We start from the raw sequence: 19558 nt of genomic DNA on the forward strand, positions 1-19558 counted from the left end.
AAAAATGCCACAGGCATGACACACTCGGCAGTGACCCAAGAGCTAGGACTGCACAGGGCAGTACGGACAATCCTTGACTCATGGCAGCAGCCACACCCAGCAGATCTCCCTAGTGACAAACCATGCACACACAGCAGCCTGGCACACACCTAAACACTAAATCCGCAGTGTTATTCCTACCAGTTTAATCTTGCCGCGTGTCCGAAGGACTGCCAAACCCCCAACTTATGCAATGTGGCAGGTATTCCTTCATTATTTCCCCTTCCTTTGAAGATTCTGATAACTATCTGGGAGAGAAGCAACCACAATTCACTGAGCTATTGATGATGACTCTCAAGAAGGCGGAAGAGATCTGACTTCTGATCCAAACACAGTTTATAGGCTGAGACAACGCAAGGATAAAGAATAGAGCTAGTTGTTTGAGATGAAACCCTCATGTTTTCCATTCTGCTTGAGCACTCAGATAACTGGATCCAAAATATTGCTGTGCCAGTTCTCTTCTGTCAATAGCATGGCTTCAGCTGCAAGCTGAATGATGCTGAGTCCCCTACCTCTTCAAGCAGTGCTTACACTGATAACTAAGGGCTATGACTGTCTTTTCAAACAAGAAAGGAACCTCTTCATAGCAAAGCACTCTTACACCAGGCTCATGTGAAGTTACGGCAGGTTTGGGAGCTGTTGTGTTTGCTTTAAAGACAGCAGTGGTCACTACTGCGATCTGTAAGGAGCACTGATGCACATTACCCATGTTTTCTCTGCACGTATCAGATAAAACGTCACAGGACTTCGGTTGCAGTTTCATAAGCAAGTAAGTTATGATTTCCCTGCTGCTGAGAAGGCTTTATTTCTCCTCTTCAGCTTTTTTGATCACTCACTTCTGCCAGCAACTGCAGTAGCTGGTTGCAGAAGTGAGACTGTGACCAGCTACAGCCCCAAGTGGCTACCTACAACTGGGAATTCCTTGCTCTGATCACCTCTGCAAGGTGCTGAAGCACTCATTCCTCTTGAGACCAAGGCACAGAGTACTAAAATTGCATTGAATGTTGTGGAAAGTAAATTAAAAAATAAAAATTAAAAAGAAGCAGCAATGATTATCTTTTTGCAGTCAGGGGCATAACTAACACTGACATCAGAAAGTTGCAAATCTGAGTTTCACCACAAACTCCGCTATCTATGAAAACACAAAGCTAAATATGGTCTTTAAACATCTTAGTATTCCAGAAGAACAGCAATTAATAGAGAAAATAAGCTTTAACTTGGCTAGTTAAATAAGAAATGATGTTATTGCTTCATGTTCTTTCCATTTATTTGTTCAAGATTATTTGGGAGGTATTGAGGAAGCAGTGCCACAAAGCAAATTCTTGCAATTTTTCAACGAATGATACTTTCTCTTCTACAGCTTTAAGGGAGAAAACTACAGGCATCTGAAGATGCAAACCTATGGAAAGGATGCCAAGAAAAAAACAACACCTGAGGAAAGGCACTCAAAAAGAATGCACATCTTACTGGGAGAACGTGACATCAAGAAACTGAGACTGGTCTGTGAGAGCAAACATTCCTTCCCCTTTGCTCACTACTTAGAGTGACACAGAATTTAACCCTTTCCATTCAGTGTTAGGCCAACCCTGCTGGAGATGACAGCCACCCGCTAACTGGGAAGCCCTGGCTGAGTGGGAGATCCACAAAGGGCACTGTGTCCAAACTCTGGCCCACTTGGCTGATTTATTTTCACTGATCATTTCACACATTTTGGACCCTACTGTAGGGGAATGCCGCACCAACCAGCACCTCTGTAATTTAAGAAGAAACCCACTAAAATACGTAATGTGCTACAGACCACAGATCCGCGTTTCCTTTGCTCCTTTTCACCACACCCCATGCCTCACCTCTTGACCCCCCGCTTCCCCCGCGCATGCGCAAGAACTCCCTCACAGCGCGCAAGCCCCGAGCCCCCTCAGCTATCACGCGCCGCGCGGAGTTGCGCATGCGCAGCCTCGAGCGCCGTCTTGCCGGCTGGGCCTGCCCTGCTTGCGGCGCGCAGGCGCAGTCCTTCGCTGCTACCGCGCAGGCGCCGTCACCTCCCATGGCGGCTCCCTCCCCTCGGCGCAGCGGAGTTGGGGCTGTGACGTCAACAGCGGCGGCCATTACACGGGCAGTGCGAGCGAGGGAGCGGCAGAGCTGCTGTGCGCAGGGCGTCGTTTCGCCCGCTGCTCCCGTACCTTCTGCCGTGTTGTAGCCGCCGGGAGCGCGTCGTTGGGGATTCCGGGGGGAGCGGCAGCGGCTGGTGAGGAGGAGGAGGAGGAGGAGGGGGCGAGCGAGCGGGTGCGTGCGGGATGGAGGAGAAGGTGTTCACCAAGGAGCTCGATCAGTGGGTGGAGCAGCTCAACGAGTGCAAGCAGCTGTCCGAGGGGCAGGTGAAGAGCCTCTGCGAGAAGGTGAGCGGCGGGCTGCAGGGGAAGGGCGGTGCGGGGCAGGGCAGCACCGGGACAGCGCGGGGCGGCTGCGAGGAGAGCGGCCTGGAGCGGTGCCGGGGCCGCGGGGCGGCTCCGCGGGGCTCTTCCCGCGCTGCGCGGGGTCGGCTGAGCCGCGGACCCCTCTCGGCGGGCAGCGCCGCGGCCTGGCCCCGCCCCCTCCTCTTCATCGCCTCCTAAAATGGCGCCGCCGCCGCCGGGTTCCGCGGCCCGAGAGCGCTCCTCGGGCGCAGCGCTGCGCGTGGAGGCGGCTGCGGGGCGCGGGGACCCGTGTGGGAGCGTGACAGTGTGCGCAGCGCTGAGCGGGGCCGAGCTGCTGCGAGCACCGCCGGGTTTCTTTCTTCTTTCTCATGAGGATAACAGCGTGCTTCGTTATGACTGAAGTGGAAGGCTACATCGGCTCGGGGAGGCGGTTTTTTTGGAGTAAAATGGCGCTTTGTGGAAGAAAGCTCGTGTCGCTGTTTATTTGTGCCTTTGTAGCCCCGGGTAGGCTGTCCCCCGGACGTTAAAGGCAGCGATAGCTGTCACAGTACCCGCTTGCGTTGTCCAATTGCAGCTTAATCCCGAATGGAATGAAATCCTCAGCTATCGAGGTTTATTATTCTTTCTCCAGTCAGTGGAGGTTTTATTTTCATGCACCCTTAGGTTGGAGGGACCTCCCTTTTGGGGGGAGTCTAGAAACCAAGGCCTGTGGAAGCTACCGACGTGCTTGTTTCTAAAGAAGGCTGTGTTCGTACTGCAGGAAGAAGTGGGGGTATTTCAAGTTTGGCACCGTGCCTTCAAATACTACAGCACGTTGTTTTAGAAGCAGATTGTTTCCAGGGGACTGCACGTGAACTTAGAATTGACTTGCAGTGCATTTAGCCAGACAGGTTCTCACTGCATCCAAATTTCAGCTGATGGATATTGCAGCAAGTTGAAATCGTAACCATTAGGGATGTTTTGTGTATTTAACATTGTGTTGCAAGCAAGTAGCAGTTTAGGGGTTGTTTTTCACGCATGCCTCGAGTAACAGTAGTCCAGCTTCTTTGTGTTGTGCTGCTAAGGAGGTTGAGTATCCCATTTGCCATCGTGGATATGCTGGTATGGGATCTGAATCCAGGGTGGGTATTTCTTGTAATCTGTTAAAACCTGAGGAATAAGCAAAATGCTTTCAGTTTGCTGGATGTTCTGGCTAGGTGAGGAGTAGGCATAGTCGTGTTTGTGACTGTGCCAGGATGGAGGTGTGTTCATTTTTTCCTAATGAAGAATTGAATTCATTTCTGGATGAGCGCGTAATGTTCATTACCAAAATAGATCCCTGATACTAAGAACAATTTCTTTCCTTCCAACTTGAAGTGTTTCTGGTAGGTTCCAGGCAAGGGTTCAGGAGGCAGGTAGACTTTGTAGGAGCAGTGAACTCTTGTGGTGAGGCTGAAGGAATGATAGTGATGAGCTGTGGGAATTGTGTATTTTTGATAAAGGAATTAGGTTACACAAAGCTGTCTGTCCAATTGCTGTATTTTGAGTTGAAAGACTGCAAAAATCGGGGAGAGACCGGTGTGAAAATGACTGAGCAGCAAGCAGGCTTTGCCTCAAGTTGGGCACGTTGGAGCCAGCTCCAGACCAAAGGTGGGATTTTTTTGGTCATTGTGACATTGTGCTTGAGATGAAGCTCCCTCTCCCTTACTGGGTTGTGGTCAGCACTCTGTGAGGTGCAGCTGGGCTCTTTGTGTTAAGGATGATGACTCCTGGCAGATTTACTGGGGCTTCCTGCTAGTGGTAGGTAAGGTGCTGTGCCACTGCCAGTGCAAGCAATTGGAAGCAGTCCCCAGAGGCCCAAGCTTTGCATTGTCCTCCCATCCCCCCTGTGGGTGGCTGTGTTCACAGGAGCAGGGCTCTAGTTGATTTAGTGCCTGCCTGCTGAGGGTCTGCAGTTACCCTGTTTCTAAGCTTCTAGCGCAGGCTCTCAGCAGTGCTGAATTATGCATCATGTTTTGATTATTGTCAGTAGTTGCATGCATGCAATCACACCCAAAGGTTATGTTTTTCCATAAGGAGCTCGTGCTAAGGAGGGTGTCAAGTCTACTTACTGTTCCAGATGATGGCTGAAGATCCTATCAGAGGCTGTCATTCCTCACTGCACTGAGCTGTAGCTAAATGGGAAAAAGTAATCGTTCTTGTGAGGGCTTTTCCCCTTAACGCAGTGTTTGGTGAGGTGATCTTCCTGACTGGTATGTCTGGATCTTCTGGGGCTTTGTGTGTGAAGACTGGTGCCTGTCTAGTAGGATGAAGCCTGAGGGCTCTGTTGTGTTTCAGAATTGATACCAAAAGAACATATCAGCTATTTGCAGACACAGTGCAGTGCAGCACAGTAACTAAATGTGGCCATTCATGCATTGCAGTTTCTCTCTTGGTGCATCATGTGTTGTCCCTCGTTACCTTGGTGATGGTAACTGGTAGAAATATCTTCTACCACTTCTTCTGGAATAATTTGTAGCCACGAGTAATATCAGCTTTCATGGATTTGGAAAAAAGTCTTGAGTGACAATTAAATTATTCTGATGTTAATATTTTCTATCAATTTTGCTACTCCAATGACAGATTTTTATGTGCTTTAAGTGTTCTTTAAGTGCTAGCTTTGAAGAATGGGTACAAACACGTGCCTTGTTGTAAACGTCATGCTTGGGTAGCAGCCACATTTGTCCTGCTGAGGCTGAATTGTATATTGACTGCTGTCTGTGTACAGAGGAGAAAGGAAGTCCTTTATGGCCAGGTGAGGTTTTTTTCTGCTGCCTATTTAGAACAGTGCTGCTGTTCTTTTCCATCCTTTGTGGGAAATGGTCTTGATGGGACTGTTGTGATGAGTAGCTCAGGAAATATGGGATGGCAGTCCAGAACTGAGCACATGATTTGTGGATGCAATCCCTATTAGTTTTGTCAGAACATATCTCCCTCCAGGTGGAGATGATGCCTGGGAGTCTCTCAGTGAGAAGTGCTGGGCTGTGGGTGGGTTTGAACATGGCACCCAGTTTCTTGAAGAAGACGAGCTGGTTGTGTGCTGTGTAGGACTGTCAGGGTTCTCTGCAGTTCCCGTGTTTCTGTGTTAGATAGCACCAGCCATGCAGTTACCACTGAATATTTCTTAATTGAATGAAGTTCTGATATTGCCGAAGCCTTTTCCAGAAGCCTTAATTGGTGCCTTTTCTCTGTAGTGTTTGATCTGTAATGAAGTTTGTGATCACATTCACTATTTGGTCTGTCACCATTGTTAACTTTCCTTGTATAAGTGTTTCAGGCCCTGGGCTGTGCTGATTTCTGCTGTGTGGCTTGTCACTGGTGGCCTTTTTTTCCCCGATATCTGCCACCTTCAACACATCTTCCATGTTTTTCCTGACACTAATTACCACCAAGAACAAGCTGAACACGCATGTACTTCAGCTGTACTCACTGCTTGAACTCCTTGAGCTTTCTTTAAGCACTGTAGTTCGAGCAGGGCAGTATGTTACTGATGCAGCTCCTTTTGGGGTCAAAAGAAAAACGTGTGGTCAAAGTTCACTTCCTCTGTAGCACAAGACAGGCAAGTCTTGTGAAGCAGGCTCTGCTTGAAGCCCTGACATCTCTGCCCTGCTTCTTCAGAGGCATTGTTCTTTTGTCTCCTCTGTATTGGCTTTGTGCAGGACACACTGTGTGTCCCTGCACCCCTGGCAGAGGGATGACTGTGGAAGGCACAGCGATTCAAGACCTATTTGCTGCTACGTTGGCTTAGGGAGTCAGTAAAAGAGAAACTGCTGATGGCAGGAGGGCCCTCTTCAGTTGTTTCTAGGGCCTATGTGAGACCAAGAGCCAAGAGACTCCGATGTTACTGCCTGTTGACTATAGCTGGGGATGGAGCAGCTAATGCTTTATCTCTGGAGAATTACAGGTGAGAAGCTTTTTGTGACATCCTGATAACTGCTTTAGGTCATTGTGGAACACTGTCACGAAGAAAGACCCTTTCACTCCCTGTGTTCTTACAATGGCTTTAATACAAAATGGGAAGTGTTCCCTTGCACAGGAGATGTTTGCAGTCAGCCCTGCCAGCCTTCTCACCTACTTCTGATCACAACGCTTTGGTTGTGTGTATGAGAAATTTGTCTTGTAGCACCATAAGCTTTCTGTTTGGTATTCTGTGAAAGTGAGCTGTGCTGGTGTTACTACTTTCTTTTAATTAGTTTTTACTCACTGCATTCATTGTAATCAGATGGAGTGAAAGATATTCCAGTGTTGTCATTTTGGGCATAGCTTAAAATAACAGAAGTGAGCGTTTGTAAGTCAGAGCAAGTTTGTACTTGAGTTTCTACAGCGTAAGGATAACAACATGGACGAGGCTGTAGATTGATGTCCTTTCCAGATCTACCTCTGGTGAAACTGTTGTCTCCCCAGATCAGATGACAGTGCTGCTCTGTGATTGCTCCCAGGCTGTGCTCAGTTAGTCATCTGGGTTGCCTTAAACAGCGTAATAACCTTACCTGTCTGGCTTTGGCATGAGTTACGGAGGGCTTGTACAGATGGCTCTGCTGAGGGACCCGAAGGAGCAATGATAAAATTTCCCTTCTCACTTAGGGACCCTTAAACACTACACCAGCATTCAGGAATGCAGTTGTTGCTGCAATTCAGGCAATATGTTAAGCTGGAAAAAGCAGGTAGTTTATTCTGGAATAAATACCAGAGCCCAGCTGCTCAGCTGAGCAGCTCTCTGATATTTCTGCAGGGTATGTAGGAAGTACCTTCTGATATTGGCATTGAATCCTTGCTCACTGGTTTTGAAGAACATATCTTCAGTTGGACATGTGCCTGCTCGGCCTTCCTGCTGATACCTGTCTGCATTTAGCATCACCGTGCCTAGCTGTGGTTGGAGTTACTTGAACAAAATAGAAAACTTTGGAATTTACCATCAGCCATTTATCAGACACACTAGTTTGGGAGTAGCTTCAGTTTCTTTCTTTTTAATTGCTTGAGTGGTGAAAAATGAATTCAGCTTGCTCCCGTGGACAGAACCGAAGATGGTTTCTGTAAGTGATTGGCTTCATGCATTATTACTGTTACTCTGTTACTTGGATCTCCAATGTAGAGAGGCAGGCATCTGGTTTTCCTGAGTTATTTGGCTTCTTGTACATTCTCAAAGATTTTTTTTCTCCTAAATTTTTTTTAAATTCAAAGCTAAGGGCACAAAGATATCTTGACTATTGTGAAATAATGACATTGAATTCTTTTGGGGATGCCCCTTCCTGTCCTGTTTTTCTCTCTGATTCACTATTGTTACTTAAATAACACTTCCCCTTTTCTCCTAACTCCTTCTCCAAGGGAAGTAGCATTCTTTTCAGTTACTATTAGATGTGTAAGGCTGATGGTGATTTTTGCAAATTGGGGTTGAGGGGAATATCAGGGCTGTAGAAAGCATTGCTCATTGCTTTGCAATACAAAGGAATGGAGTTAGCTGGCAAAAGTTTACTATCTGTCCTCATTCTTATAGACCCAATGTAGAGGAGAAATGAGATGATTCTCATTTAACCTTACATGTGGTGCTGGCGTTAGGATTAAGCTCTTGGTTGGCTGGTGTCTTGTTTATATAGTTACTCCTCTAAGCAAATGAAAATTGCTGAAAGAGTAAGGCAGCAGTTGTTGCTCAGCTGTAGAGTGGCAAACCGAGGTGCTCAGCTGTGTGCTGTGAAATACTAAGCTGGTTTGTATTAAACTGTTTGGGTTAGCTGTCTGTGGTTTGCCTACATGGTCATTGAGATAGAGGCTGCTATTCGTTTGTACTCTTTGAGCTTAAATACAACTTCTGAGTCCATTTGTTCTGTTTGCCCAGCCCTCAGAGTAGTAAGGGCCAAAACGTGCAGTGAGTGCGTGGTGATGCACGTGTCCAGGAGCTGTGCTGTGCCTGAGCAGGCGTGCTGCTTCTTCACCCCGTCCCAAACCTCCAGGATGGCCTGTGGTGGATGACATCAGTGATGGTGGCACAGGTGCTGCTCACCAAGCTGGAGTAGATAGGATGCTCTTTGTTTCAGTCATGGAAGAACATTTTGCTGCTGTTGGTACTTCAGTGTTGGATGGGAATTGTTTTTAGTTGCTGCGGAGTACTGAACAGTTAAATGTTAACTGAGAGCTTTGAATTTTATTTTTATTCCTATGTCCACAATCACCTTGAACTCCTTAGTGGATTCTGAAGTTCAGAATAAAGCAGGTGTGCCATGTAGTCTGACTGCTGTCTAACATCCATCACAGAAGGATGGTATCAGCAGCCTGATTTCTCTACTTCTGTTTAAAAAGTTAGGCTGTAAAAGAAAACCCCTTTTGTTCTAAAACCAGCCCACATTTGATCTGAACACCTTTCCTCTGCAGCTGGGGGCTGGGCAACACTTGAAGGAAACAGGAATGCATTTGTTTTGTAGATCTGCTGACTCTGCACAGAACTGGGATCCCTTCCAGGTGGTGATGTTGGCTGGCTAAAACCGGCCTTCATCCCAATGAGCTGATCATTGTGGCTTTAGTCACATCCTGTGCATCTTGACGACAGGAAACTATGGGTGTGGCTGAAGTCTTCGATCTCAACAAAATATGGTAACTAGAGATGCATGGCTTTGTCTTGGTTACAGCGGATGCCTTTCCATACAAGCTTTGCTGGGCAGCATGGTGGCTTACAGGTGGAAGTTTTGGTCTTCATGCATCACAGATTTCCACTGTGACTGCAGAGCTGTGCTGCCTCATTACAGTGATGATTATATTTCCTTTACTGAGTTAGTATTACTCTTTGATAAGTGCTTTATCGCACTGATTCAGCATGGCACAGCAGTTTCAAACATTGCTTTCACAGCTCAGTGAACCCACAGTAATGCTTCCTGCTTTTTATTTTTATTTTTTGTGTGATATATCCCGCAGAGTAGGAACTTGGTTTGAGCTGTCAGAGCTTCTGCTGGAAGGTAATGATCTGAGGAGGGGTAGGCATGAAAAAGAAATACATTGCATGCTCTGGAAACAAGAGGGAAGTGTACTGGTGAACTGAAGCCATTTTTCAGGAATGGAGCAGTTCAGATGTGTTTCATGAGCTAAGGTGGGTGTTGTGTCCTGCTTATGAAGTGAATGTGCTTTCAGCATAGAGTGGGTGAGCAGCTGGGTTGCAGCCCTCAGGGTGCTTGGCCCTGAGCTGTGATCTCATTTGTTGGGCAGAAAACGAAGGAAACAGGAGATACCCAGTGGTGTGGGCAGCTCCTGCCTTTCATTAAGTAAAATCCTGCAGCTTGAAGAGCTAATCCTAGTACCTTTAATAGTCATACATCGTTTTTGATTTTTTTTGCACCCCTGGCTGCTAGAAAATGCTCTGCTTGCTTGAATCTTGCAGTTTTAAAACAAGAAAACTAATTTCTGTATTTTAAGAACAGGTTCATTGTCATTGCTTGATTTTTTGGCATACCAAGATGGGGCTTTGTCAACAAGAAAAATACAGTGCTTTACTGTTCACTCTTCAGTTCGGAAGATGTGCAGCAATTCAGGAAGGTTTGGGTCCTTAAATTGTAGGCTTTTCTTCCATCTGGTAATGCTGGTGTTAATACGAAGTGAGAATTTGTTTTTGGAGCCTTCAGACTAGTGTTAGTTTGAGCCCTGCACTCCTGGGTTTGTGCAAGTTGCTTTTTCCCCAGAAGAAGGGTTGAGTAAGCAGATAGTGCAGATAACAAGAAGTGAACTCCGTCACCGTGGCTGAAGTGTGTTTGATATGTGCTTCTTGTTGGAACTCTGAGATTGCTTGAAGGGTGGCACATGACTTTCTGTATCAGGAACTGCTGTGGAGGACAGATTTTACTGAGTGCTGGTGCTTTTTTCCTTGTCTTACGGCTGCGTGCAGGGACTTGTCATCGCTGTGTGGTGTGCTGCTGACATCCAGCTTTTACTTAAGTGTATTGACTGTCCTAGAATGTAGAGTACAAGTTAAACTTCTCTGGTGTGGAGTCATGAACTGAAGATTTGCGGCAGCTCAGAGCTCCCTTAATGTTAAGGACTGTTAAGAAATGATAAATGTCAAAGGCACAGGAGCACTGAGAGCTCAAGAAAAGCCTTGAGTTTCGGAATTGCGTAACTGTTTATGTAGTGCTAGGCAGTGAAACCTGGGTGTTTCAAAACTTTAGTGTCAAAATACTGTCAAGTGTTGCGCTGCCATCCTTGGCAGTAGGTCATGGGGATCAGGTGTGCCTGTCACTTCCCTGCCTCTCCCTCCCTAGTAGCCTGACTGATCAGTGCTGTGCTTCCCTGCTGGAAGGAGGCTCGGTGCCTGCTGTGGGCACCTCTGTTTTGGGGAGGGAGCTAAAGAATGTGACTGAGCTAAGAGCACCATCCTGGGTCTTGGGGAAGGGGTGGATCAGTGAGGAGTGAAACCAAATAGATTGCATGGGCTGCTGTGTGGTCCTATACAAAGCTGGAGTCACCTGTGCTTAAGTAATATCAGTAACAGCTTGACTTTATCATCGTGTGAAATTGTATTACATATACTCTTGGCTGCTTGTGTTCTTGTAATGTCACAGTATATATTCCAATAGTTGTGACTTCACTCTTTTCATAGGAACTGATACAGAAACAGGATACAGCTGATGGTTTTTCAGTGCTGTTTTCCATTTCCAACTTGCTTGAAGCTCTTTTTTAGAGATGAATGTACTGCTTAAACAGTTCACTGCGTGCCACTGCTGATGCTGTGGGACATAAGACAGTAACTAGGCTAAGCAGCTCATAAGATGGTATTTCTTTACACTTTGTTTCAAGAACATGAAAATATTTAGATGACTACACCAGCATCCTTTTGCTGCAGGATTTACTTGGAGATTGCTGTTTTGCAAGTTGACCTGGAACCGTCTTTTTCTATCAGAGTAGCTGTCTGACTTACCTATGTGCTTGGTCGTATGCATATCTGAGTGATTTAATATTTCAGAAACTGAGGAAGTGACAACTCTGGCACAGAGAACGATGCCATTTTAATCTCGGCCAGCATAAAAGTTGCATACCTTTGATGAAAAATGAATGTAGTGTTCCTTGCGGGATGCCTCAGTGCGTTACATTCCAATTAAAGAATGCTATTTTATATTGAAGTGCTGTGAGGCTCTGTAACTTTCTCTGTCAAAAGCAGAACTAGGATGGGTAATGCTTGTGACTGTGGTGGTGTATTAGAGGAGGCTCAGGCTGTTCCACCACCTCCAGAACGTCCGGTGAGTGTCACTGCATTAACATGAACTTAAGTCAGACTCTCTTAAAATAAATTGAAGTTTTTAGCATCCACCACAAGCCACCAGTGACCTATCTTTAGTACTAGGCACAACATGAGTGGAAACTCATATGAGCTTGACTTGTTGTAAATAGGCTGCAATTGAACTGTTACTCATGGTTTTTAATATCCGAAGCTGAGTGTTGTGCAGGGTACTTAACTGCATTTTGCATTTCTTCCTAGTGTTGAATGAAGTCTTTGCATCTCCAGCATTACAATGCATGTTGCTGGCACATGGTGTTTGAAGTGGTTGCTGGGCTGGGTAGCTTGGATAGTGCTCAGGAGCAGTGAGACCATTTCTGGAGGTGTCTGCTGCTGTCCAGTTGATGGCTCCACAGCCGGAGTGGAAATAGGTACAGAGCAGCATGTTCCTTAATAAGCCTGGTTCTTGTTGGGACCAGGTATTTAATCTCTTACTTAGCTTTTAATTTCAGATACTTTTTCCTAACCTTCCAGGTCTTTTGCTCTTCAAATCATGTTGGTTTTTTTTTTTCCTGCAATGTCTCAAAATACTTCTCTGCTTCGCAGAAAGCCTCCAAAACAAGTATGCAGCTTCAGTTGTCAGGTTAGGTCTGAGAAAGCGGTGAGAGAAATGACCCTAAAATGAACGTGGCTTTGCTCTTCCACCCATGCTTTGTGGTGTTTGGGGTTCAGTGTGGCCTGTGTGTAGGTGGCATTCAGTGCTGTTACTGTGAGTTTTGTGGGCACCCTGGTGATGGCATAGAATGCAGCTTTCAAATGAGGTTATAAATATCCTTTTTGAATAGGAGCACTGGTGCTTGAAAGGCGTAAGCCTTCATAGATGGTAACTTGTAAACTCGTTACTCTTTATATTTCTAATGCCTCCAATACTCCCTTGATTTAGAAAATCACTGTGGCATGTATTTATAGCTTGTTCTCAGAGCACTCCCCAACAACTGGCATTGTGATAAGATTGAGGAATTCTGGCAGTAGTTCAAAATTACCTTTTTGATGCTATAATTACCTTGGACTGTTTTGTGTCAATTACCCTTGTCAGCAACTTCTGTGCACAGAACTCTGTGGGGATGAAAGTGAAGAGAACAGAAATCTGCTTTTTTTACTTCAGCTCACGAAGGGCACCTTTGTGCATACTTAGTACGCACAGTCACTGTGCAGTTGTGATAGCTCTGAATGTTGGCTGAGCTCTTGCTTCTGCTTCAGGTAGGATTCTCTACTGTATTCTGAGAGATGCACACACGGGTAGCAAACTGTCACCTCGCTTCTGAAGCGAGACATCTGAAGTGTGGAGCACTGCTGGAGCTTTGGCTGGTTGACACAGCCACGTCCACCTCCCTGAGGGGTTCTCAGATTTGGCTGTATCTGAGTTCAGGCTTTTGAAGGGTTGAAAATAAGTGATCTGCATGATTGCAGGCTTACTACAGACTTCACAGTTCCAGGGATGGTGGTCATTGGTCTGAAGGCAGATGTGCTACCTTTCTTGGAGCTGCTTTAAGGAACATATCCAGTTTTTCTAAGCTGGAAACTATTTCTGAAATAACTATTTGATGCTGGGTGAGCTGAAAAGAGCATCTCTTAAAAAAAATCTATAGCATACAGCAGAATCTTTTACAGCTAGATCCTTCAAGTGAAGATAAGCTCCCACTCCATGTGCTTCACACCAGGACAAGGGTTCATAAAGAGGGCACCTAGCATTGTAATCTTGCAGATGGTAGAGCATACTGTAAAAGCTGTTCACAGACTTTTGTTTTCATCTCACAACTTCTTTGTTTTTGTTTGGTAGGCTAAAGAAATTTTGACAAAAGAATCTAACGTGCAGGAAGTGCGATGTCCAGTCACCGTCTGCGGGGACGTCCATGGGCAGTTCCACGACCTCATGGAGCTCTTCAGAATTGGAGGCAAATCACCAGACACAAATTATTTGTTTATGGGGGACTATGTTGACAGAGGCTATTACTCAGTTGAAACAGTCACGTTGCTTGTAGCTCTTAAGGTAACTTTTCTTCTGTACAGTCCAGTATACAATGTGTGATTACTGTCCTGACTGTTTGATATCAGTTATGAATGTACTGCAAAGGTTTGTAAGTATGAAAACGGAAATGTTGGCTGTGTTGTCAAAATTCTGACAAACTTATGGGCTTTTCAGAAATACTACATTATATATAATTTCTTCTAAAGGGAGTGCTGTGTTGATTTCTATTTTATTCACCAGTGACAGTGGATAAAACCTGTGCTTCATCTCAAAGCATCTGGAAACAGAAGGCTGACATCAGTTAGCTGTCGTTTTTTTTTTTTTCCTTTAAGGCTGTAATTTATTTTTTTTTCTTATTGCTTAATTGGGATATTATGGGGAGGGGAAGAGAAGCACACTGTGGTTTTGGAAGTGCATATTGTCATGCCCCTAAAATGTCTTCAACTCCTCTGCTTAGGTCCGTTACCGTGAACGTATCACAATTCTCCGAGGGAACCATGAAAGCAGGCAGATCACACAAGTATATGGTTTCTATGATGAATGTTTAAGGAAATATGGGAATGCAAATGTTTGGAAGTACTTTACAGACCTTTTTGATTACCTTCCTCTAACCGCCTTGGTGGATGGCCAGGTAGGTTGAACCTGGGAAAAGTGAAATGCTGCTGGTTGTAGGAGGGGCTCTTCACACTGTGTTCAGTGAGTTCACAGCTTGAAAGTATCCTCTTAAATTTCTTAATTGTTTATACAAATAAACATTTTTTGCACTGTGTCACTCTTTCAGATTTTCTGCCTCCACGGTGGCCTCTCTCCATCAATAGATACTCTGGATCACATCAGAGCACTTGATCGCTTGCAGGAAGTTCCCCACGAGGTATAATGCTGAAAATTAACTCACGGTGGGATTCATGACTCAGCATATGTTGGGTATTTTAATATATAGGAAGGCAGAAAATCGGGTTCAAAAAGATGTAACAATTTGAATCAAATGCCTGTCCTCCCTTACCAGTCTTCTGAAGGAAAATTAGGGACACGTTATTGCCTAAAGTTACGAAGCGTATTTTAGCCTCTCAGAGGTGAGAGCTACTTCTGTGAAAGTTGTCCATTAAAATGAACTTCCTGATAGTATTTCAAGCTTTAACTATGCTAATTGTAGCTGATGGGTGGGGTTTTTCTTGCATTTTCTTTAAGAGATGCTGCAGTAAGCTGTGCAGGGCATGGCTGTGCAGGTTGGTTTTTGTTTTTGCTTTTTCTTTTAACTTCAATTTATGAAGTACTTTCCAAATCTCTTACAGGGTCCAATGTGTGACTTGCTATGGTCAGATCCAGATGATCGTGGCGGCTGGGGAATTTCTCCTCGAGGTGCAGGTTATACATTTGGACAGGATATTTCAGAAACCTTTAACCATGCTAATGGCCTTACGTTGGTTTCAAGAGCTCATCAGTTGGTAATGGAGGTAAGCAGCACAGGCTTTGTTTAAGCTGCTGATAGCATAGTTAGTTGTTGTGGTGTCTGAGATGTACATTTCACCTTGCCTTTGGATTTGTGTGGTTTTCTTCTTATTCTCTGGTTGTCCCTGGAAGTTAACCTCTAATCATCAAAACCAGAACCCAGACCTAGGTTGAATAAGATTGTGTAATTTGCAAAATTTGTTGAAATTCAGTTTAGTATTCGTTCTATGGGGTGCAACAAATGAGTATGGTTTTCCTAAACAGTTTCTTTTCCTCTCCAGGGGTACAACTGGTGCCATGATCGGAATGTAGTAACAATTTTCAGTGCTCCAAACTATTGTTACCGTTGTGGCAACCAGGCTGCAATTATGGAACTTGATGATACTTTAAAATACTCCTTGTAAGTATGCTTAAAAATGAGATCCGTGTTGCACATGATGTTAAGATTTGATAAGTGTATCTTGCTACAGTAACTGCTGTTTGGAGATACGATTTTTTTACCCTGTGCACTTTCAGGAGGTGAAGTGAAGGTGGAGTTGTTGGGCTAGTCGTATCTAAAAGTCTTATGGTTAGATATTGGGAACTGTTAGATATTGGGACTGTCCAGATGTCAACAATCAAGTTCATTGTGTAAAGTCAAGAGTTTAATGAAGTCCTACAGAGGTAAGTAATATGGAAGTCAGTACTGTCATTCCTGAGCTAGTTATGCCCACCTGTAAGTCTAGAGCAAGAGACGTGAGATCTAGTTAGGACATTGTCTTTATGAAGCTGCTATAGCAGTTCTTCTAATAAATGAGGAGTTGTATAAAGCACATCAAAGATTCTCTCTTCGATAATTACTGGAGACTTTCAGTGTTTAGATGCATAGTGATACCTGACCAGTTCGAGTCGTAAAGCCAAGATTTGCTTCTTTCACACCCACAGAAGTAATCCTAAGATGAGTTTAAAATAATTCAGAGAAAATACCTGAACATAAAGTGAATGCTTTCGTTAATACGTGTGCTTCTCAGTTTGCAGTTCGACCCAGCGCCGCGCAGAGGTGAGCCGCACGTCACTCGTCGCACCCCGGACTACTTCCTGTAAAGAGATCATAGACCTGTACAGTACTGCCACGATCCGTACGCTGACCTAGAGAAAACGGGAAGAGCAACAGTAACTCCAAAGTGTCAGAGAATATTTAACATTCAAACTTGTTTTCACATGGACCAAAAGACGTGCCATATTCAAATACAAAGCCTCTTGTCGTCAACAACTGTGACCACTTTAGAATGAACCAGTTCATTGCATGCTGAAGCAACATTGTTGGTCAAGAAACCAGTTTCTGGCATAGCTCTATTTGTAGTTACTTTTGCTTTCTCTGAGAGACTGCAAATAATAAGATGTAGACATTAACACCTCGTGAATACATTTAACTTTCCATTTAGCTATAGCTTTATTCAGCATGACTGTAGATAAGGATAGCAGCAAACAATCATTGAAGCTTAAAGAACATTTTTAAAATAAGTACCAAGGCTTCATATTTGTTCTGAAACTGTTTGTTTGTTTTTATTTTCAGGGAATACTGTTTAATTTAATTGTATTGATTTTTTTTGTCTGCACTCAGTTCCCTTTTCCACTCTTTGCCCAACCATATTGTCCCCTGTAATTGTCTGAGCATAGTGAATTACTTTGAACATGAACAGAACTGTTTTTTTTTTCTGTAAAACAATGTTAACTGCAGGACAGAGCTGCAGTGTTTTTCATAATAAACTTGTGAACTAAGTATGGAAAAATGTCAAATTCTAATTGCATCTCAGGTCAGCTCTGGTTTAATAAACTTAACGTGCAGCTGGATAGGTTTTATAAACCTGCATGGAAGTTTCCACCATAAATAATGAAAAAAATGAGGTGATCAAAGTGTGCTGGAAAACTCTGACCTTCTGTGATGTCCCAGGGAGATGTGTGCTCCTGTGATCCCGTGTAGCTGGGAACAGAGCTCACTTATTACTGAAATGTTGCTCTCTTTTTTTTTTCCTTCTTGCTGCTCTGTGGAAGGTTGAAAAGTAGAAGAATAAGGATAAACTAACTGATCGAGCATGGCTTTTTTTCATGTGTAAATCCGAGTTATTTCCATTGTAGGTGCTAATACTTCAAAAAATCTGAAAAACTGAGAATAAAACCAGTTTTCTAAATATTAAAGGAATAACTTGAAATTCAGTACTATGTGTATTGCCCAAGCTTCCATTGTGAAAATAAGTGTGATTTGTGTTAACTTCTGTTTAAAAACACTCCACTAATCTGAATTCTGATTTGATGACGATTTTGTTCAAAGCACATTTCAATGTTTTGCATTAAGCTCATGCTTGAAACTTGTTATTGGACACACCTGAAGAAGCTGGCTGTTCTCACAGGGGGCCCTTGCTGTCCATACTGTTTCAAAGTTTTTTGGGTACAGCGTAGTAGCAGACTGTGTGACAAAACAGAGGGATTTTCTTATACAGAGGTGTTGTGCTTTCACACGCTCTTTTGGACTTCCTTGCTTTTCTGAGGCTTTCTGTTGGAGGGCTGATTAATTCCCAGACGGGAAGGACATTTCACAGTTCATTACTCCACACCTTTTCTGAAAGGTCTGAGTGGTTGCTTCTTCTTTAACAAAAATTCCCTTCAGGTGGAGCTCTGAACTGTTTCTGGAAAGCTCAGTCCTCCTGAAGTGTGTTTTAAAACCAGGCTCAGCTAGAGTTGTTCCTTTTGTTGTTTCCCTGTAGGCACTGGGAGCTTTTGCTTTGATGGCTACCAAAAATGTTCCTCTGCTTCAGAGAGCAGTTCATTAAGTCCCCTTTCCTCTTGCTTTACCATTCTGCATTTGTGCTCTTGCAGGCAGAACTTTGTACCTTCACTAACACCATTCCAGCACGAGGGATGATGTCCCCTGCTGCAGGGGGAAGCAGTTGTTCGTTTGTTCTGTTTCAGCATGCAAATACCAGCAGTTGATAGAGTCCATGGGCTGTGCTGTACATTACTCTGGTTTTTGCACTTTCCCATAATGATGCTGTGGCCATTTGTAGACTTTTTTTTACTATCACATTGTAAACAAGAAATGGTTATTCTGCAGGGGATTAGCAGTGCTGTTTGTCAGCCAGCTAGAAGTCTTTGCAGGATTCAAGAGAAGGGAGAGGAGTTGAAATACTGTCCCATGTTTTCAGCAGCTGGCTGCCAGCAGTTCAGCTGAGCAGAGCTCCACTTCAGACTGTGATGCTCCTGGCTGCACACACACAGGATTTGTTTGTTTCACAGGTCAGTACTGACCCTCTGCACTGCAGAGGCTGGCAGGCTCCTTGGGAAGGTGAGGGACAAATAGCTCAGAGTCTCCTGTCTTCATCGTTCAGTGATGTTTTCTCCCCGGGTTTGTGTATCATGTGGAAGTAAATGCCTCTTATTTGTAGAGGTCTGTTCTTTGCACTCGGGAATTAAGTCAGAAACAAAGTGTGTGCACCCACACACAGGGAAACTTCGGGTGATTATCATTTTGAAGGGAAATGATGGAAGAACTTGGAACATACAGGCCTGCAGGTTTCCTTCATTCTTACCCTTCTCTGCCTGCCCCCACCTGAGGGCTGTCCTGTGGCATCCCAGAGCCCTACGGCTGCAGCCACCCTTGGCTCCAGGGTAATTCAACACTTGTGCTTGTAGGCTCGGGCTGAAGCCAGAGTTTCCAGCTGCTCACATTTGCATCTGAGCTCAGTGTCACCACTCTGCTGTTCCAGATCTGACAATATCCCGGAAGGTTTCTCGATGCACAGCCAAGTGAGGATGGACAGAACTAGTTACCTTGTTCTTTGTGTGTCTGGGTGACACTTCTGCCTTGGAAAAGAGGTGGTGAGTGTACGTATTGCTGATGGGAGCTCTGACGTTTCTGTCTGATGGTGCTCCAGTCTGGTTAGTGTCAAAGGTAGGCCTGGATTTTTTCTGTAGTTGGCTGAAAGTCACACTGATAAAATAGCTGCGTGTGAGGGCCTGGGGCAGAGCCTTTCCTCTGGGGATTGGAGAATTTGGTCTGAATCCTAAAGGCCATCTGGACGTTTTCTCAGTACAATGATGGAAGTGCTCAGTTTATTTTTTGCACCTCCATCGTAGTTCAGTACTTACATCACTGTGTTCTGCCCTTCTTACCCCTTCATTCCCTACTGGTAACACCACAAGTTCCTGCTGTAGGAGGAGCTGTGACGTAGAGCAGCACAGGGCTGAAGGAGAAATGCACTATCTGTTCTGGAAAGGTGGTGTGGTCTGTAAGGAGAAACAACCAAATAACTCCACATTGAGCAGTGCTTCACGTTGGCTCAGCTGAAGGTGTGGTTCCACTCATCTCCTTGTATACCTGCCGTACACTTTTAATTGCTTCTTTCTTTACCTACATGCTGGGAACTCGTGGTAAGTTAGGAT

General features: G+C 44.7%; 1 protein-coding gene across 1 annotated transcript; it reads left to right on the forward strand.

The window, feature by feature from the left end:
* The first annotated feature begins 2145 nt into the window (after positions 1-2145).
* On the forward strand, positions 2146-16972 carry PPP2CA (protein phosphatase 2 catalytic subunit alpha). The gene is made up of 7 exons (XM_065734841.1): positions 2146-2435; positions 13502-13711; positions 14148-14321; positions 14472-14561; positions 14983-15144; positions 15421-15539; positions 16150-16972. Exons 1-7 carry the CDS (start codon positions 2334-2336, stop codon positions 16220-16222), a joined length of 930 nt encoding a protein of 309 aa, XP_065590913.1. The 5' UTR covers positions 2146-2333; the 3' UTR covers positions 16223-16972.
* The last annotated feature ends 2586 nt before the right edge of the window (positions 16973-19558 follow it).

This window comes from Cyrtonyx montezumae, unplaced genomic scaffold (assembly GCF_038088225.1).
Source record: "Cyrtonyx montezumae isolate F1298 unplaced genomic scaffold, pur_monq_1.0 scaffold_18, whole genome shotgun sequence".
Lineage (NCBI taxonomy): Eukaryota > Metazoa > Chordata > Aves > Galliformes > Odontophoridae > Cyrtonyx > Cyrtonyx montezumae.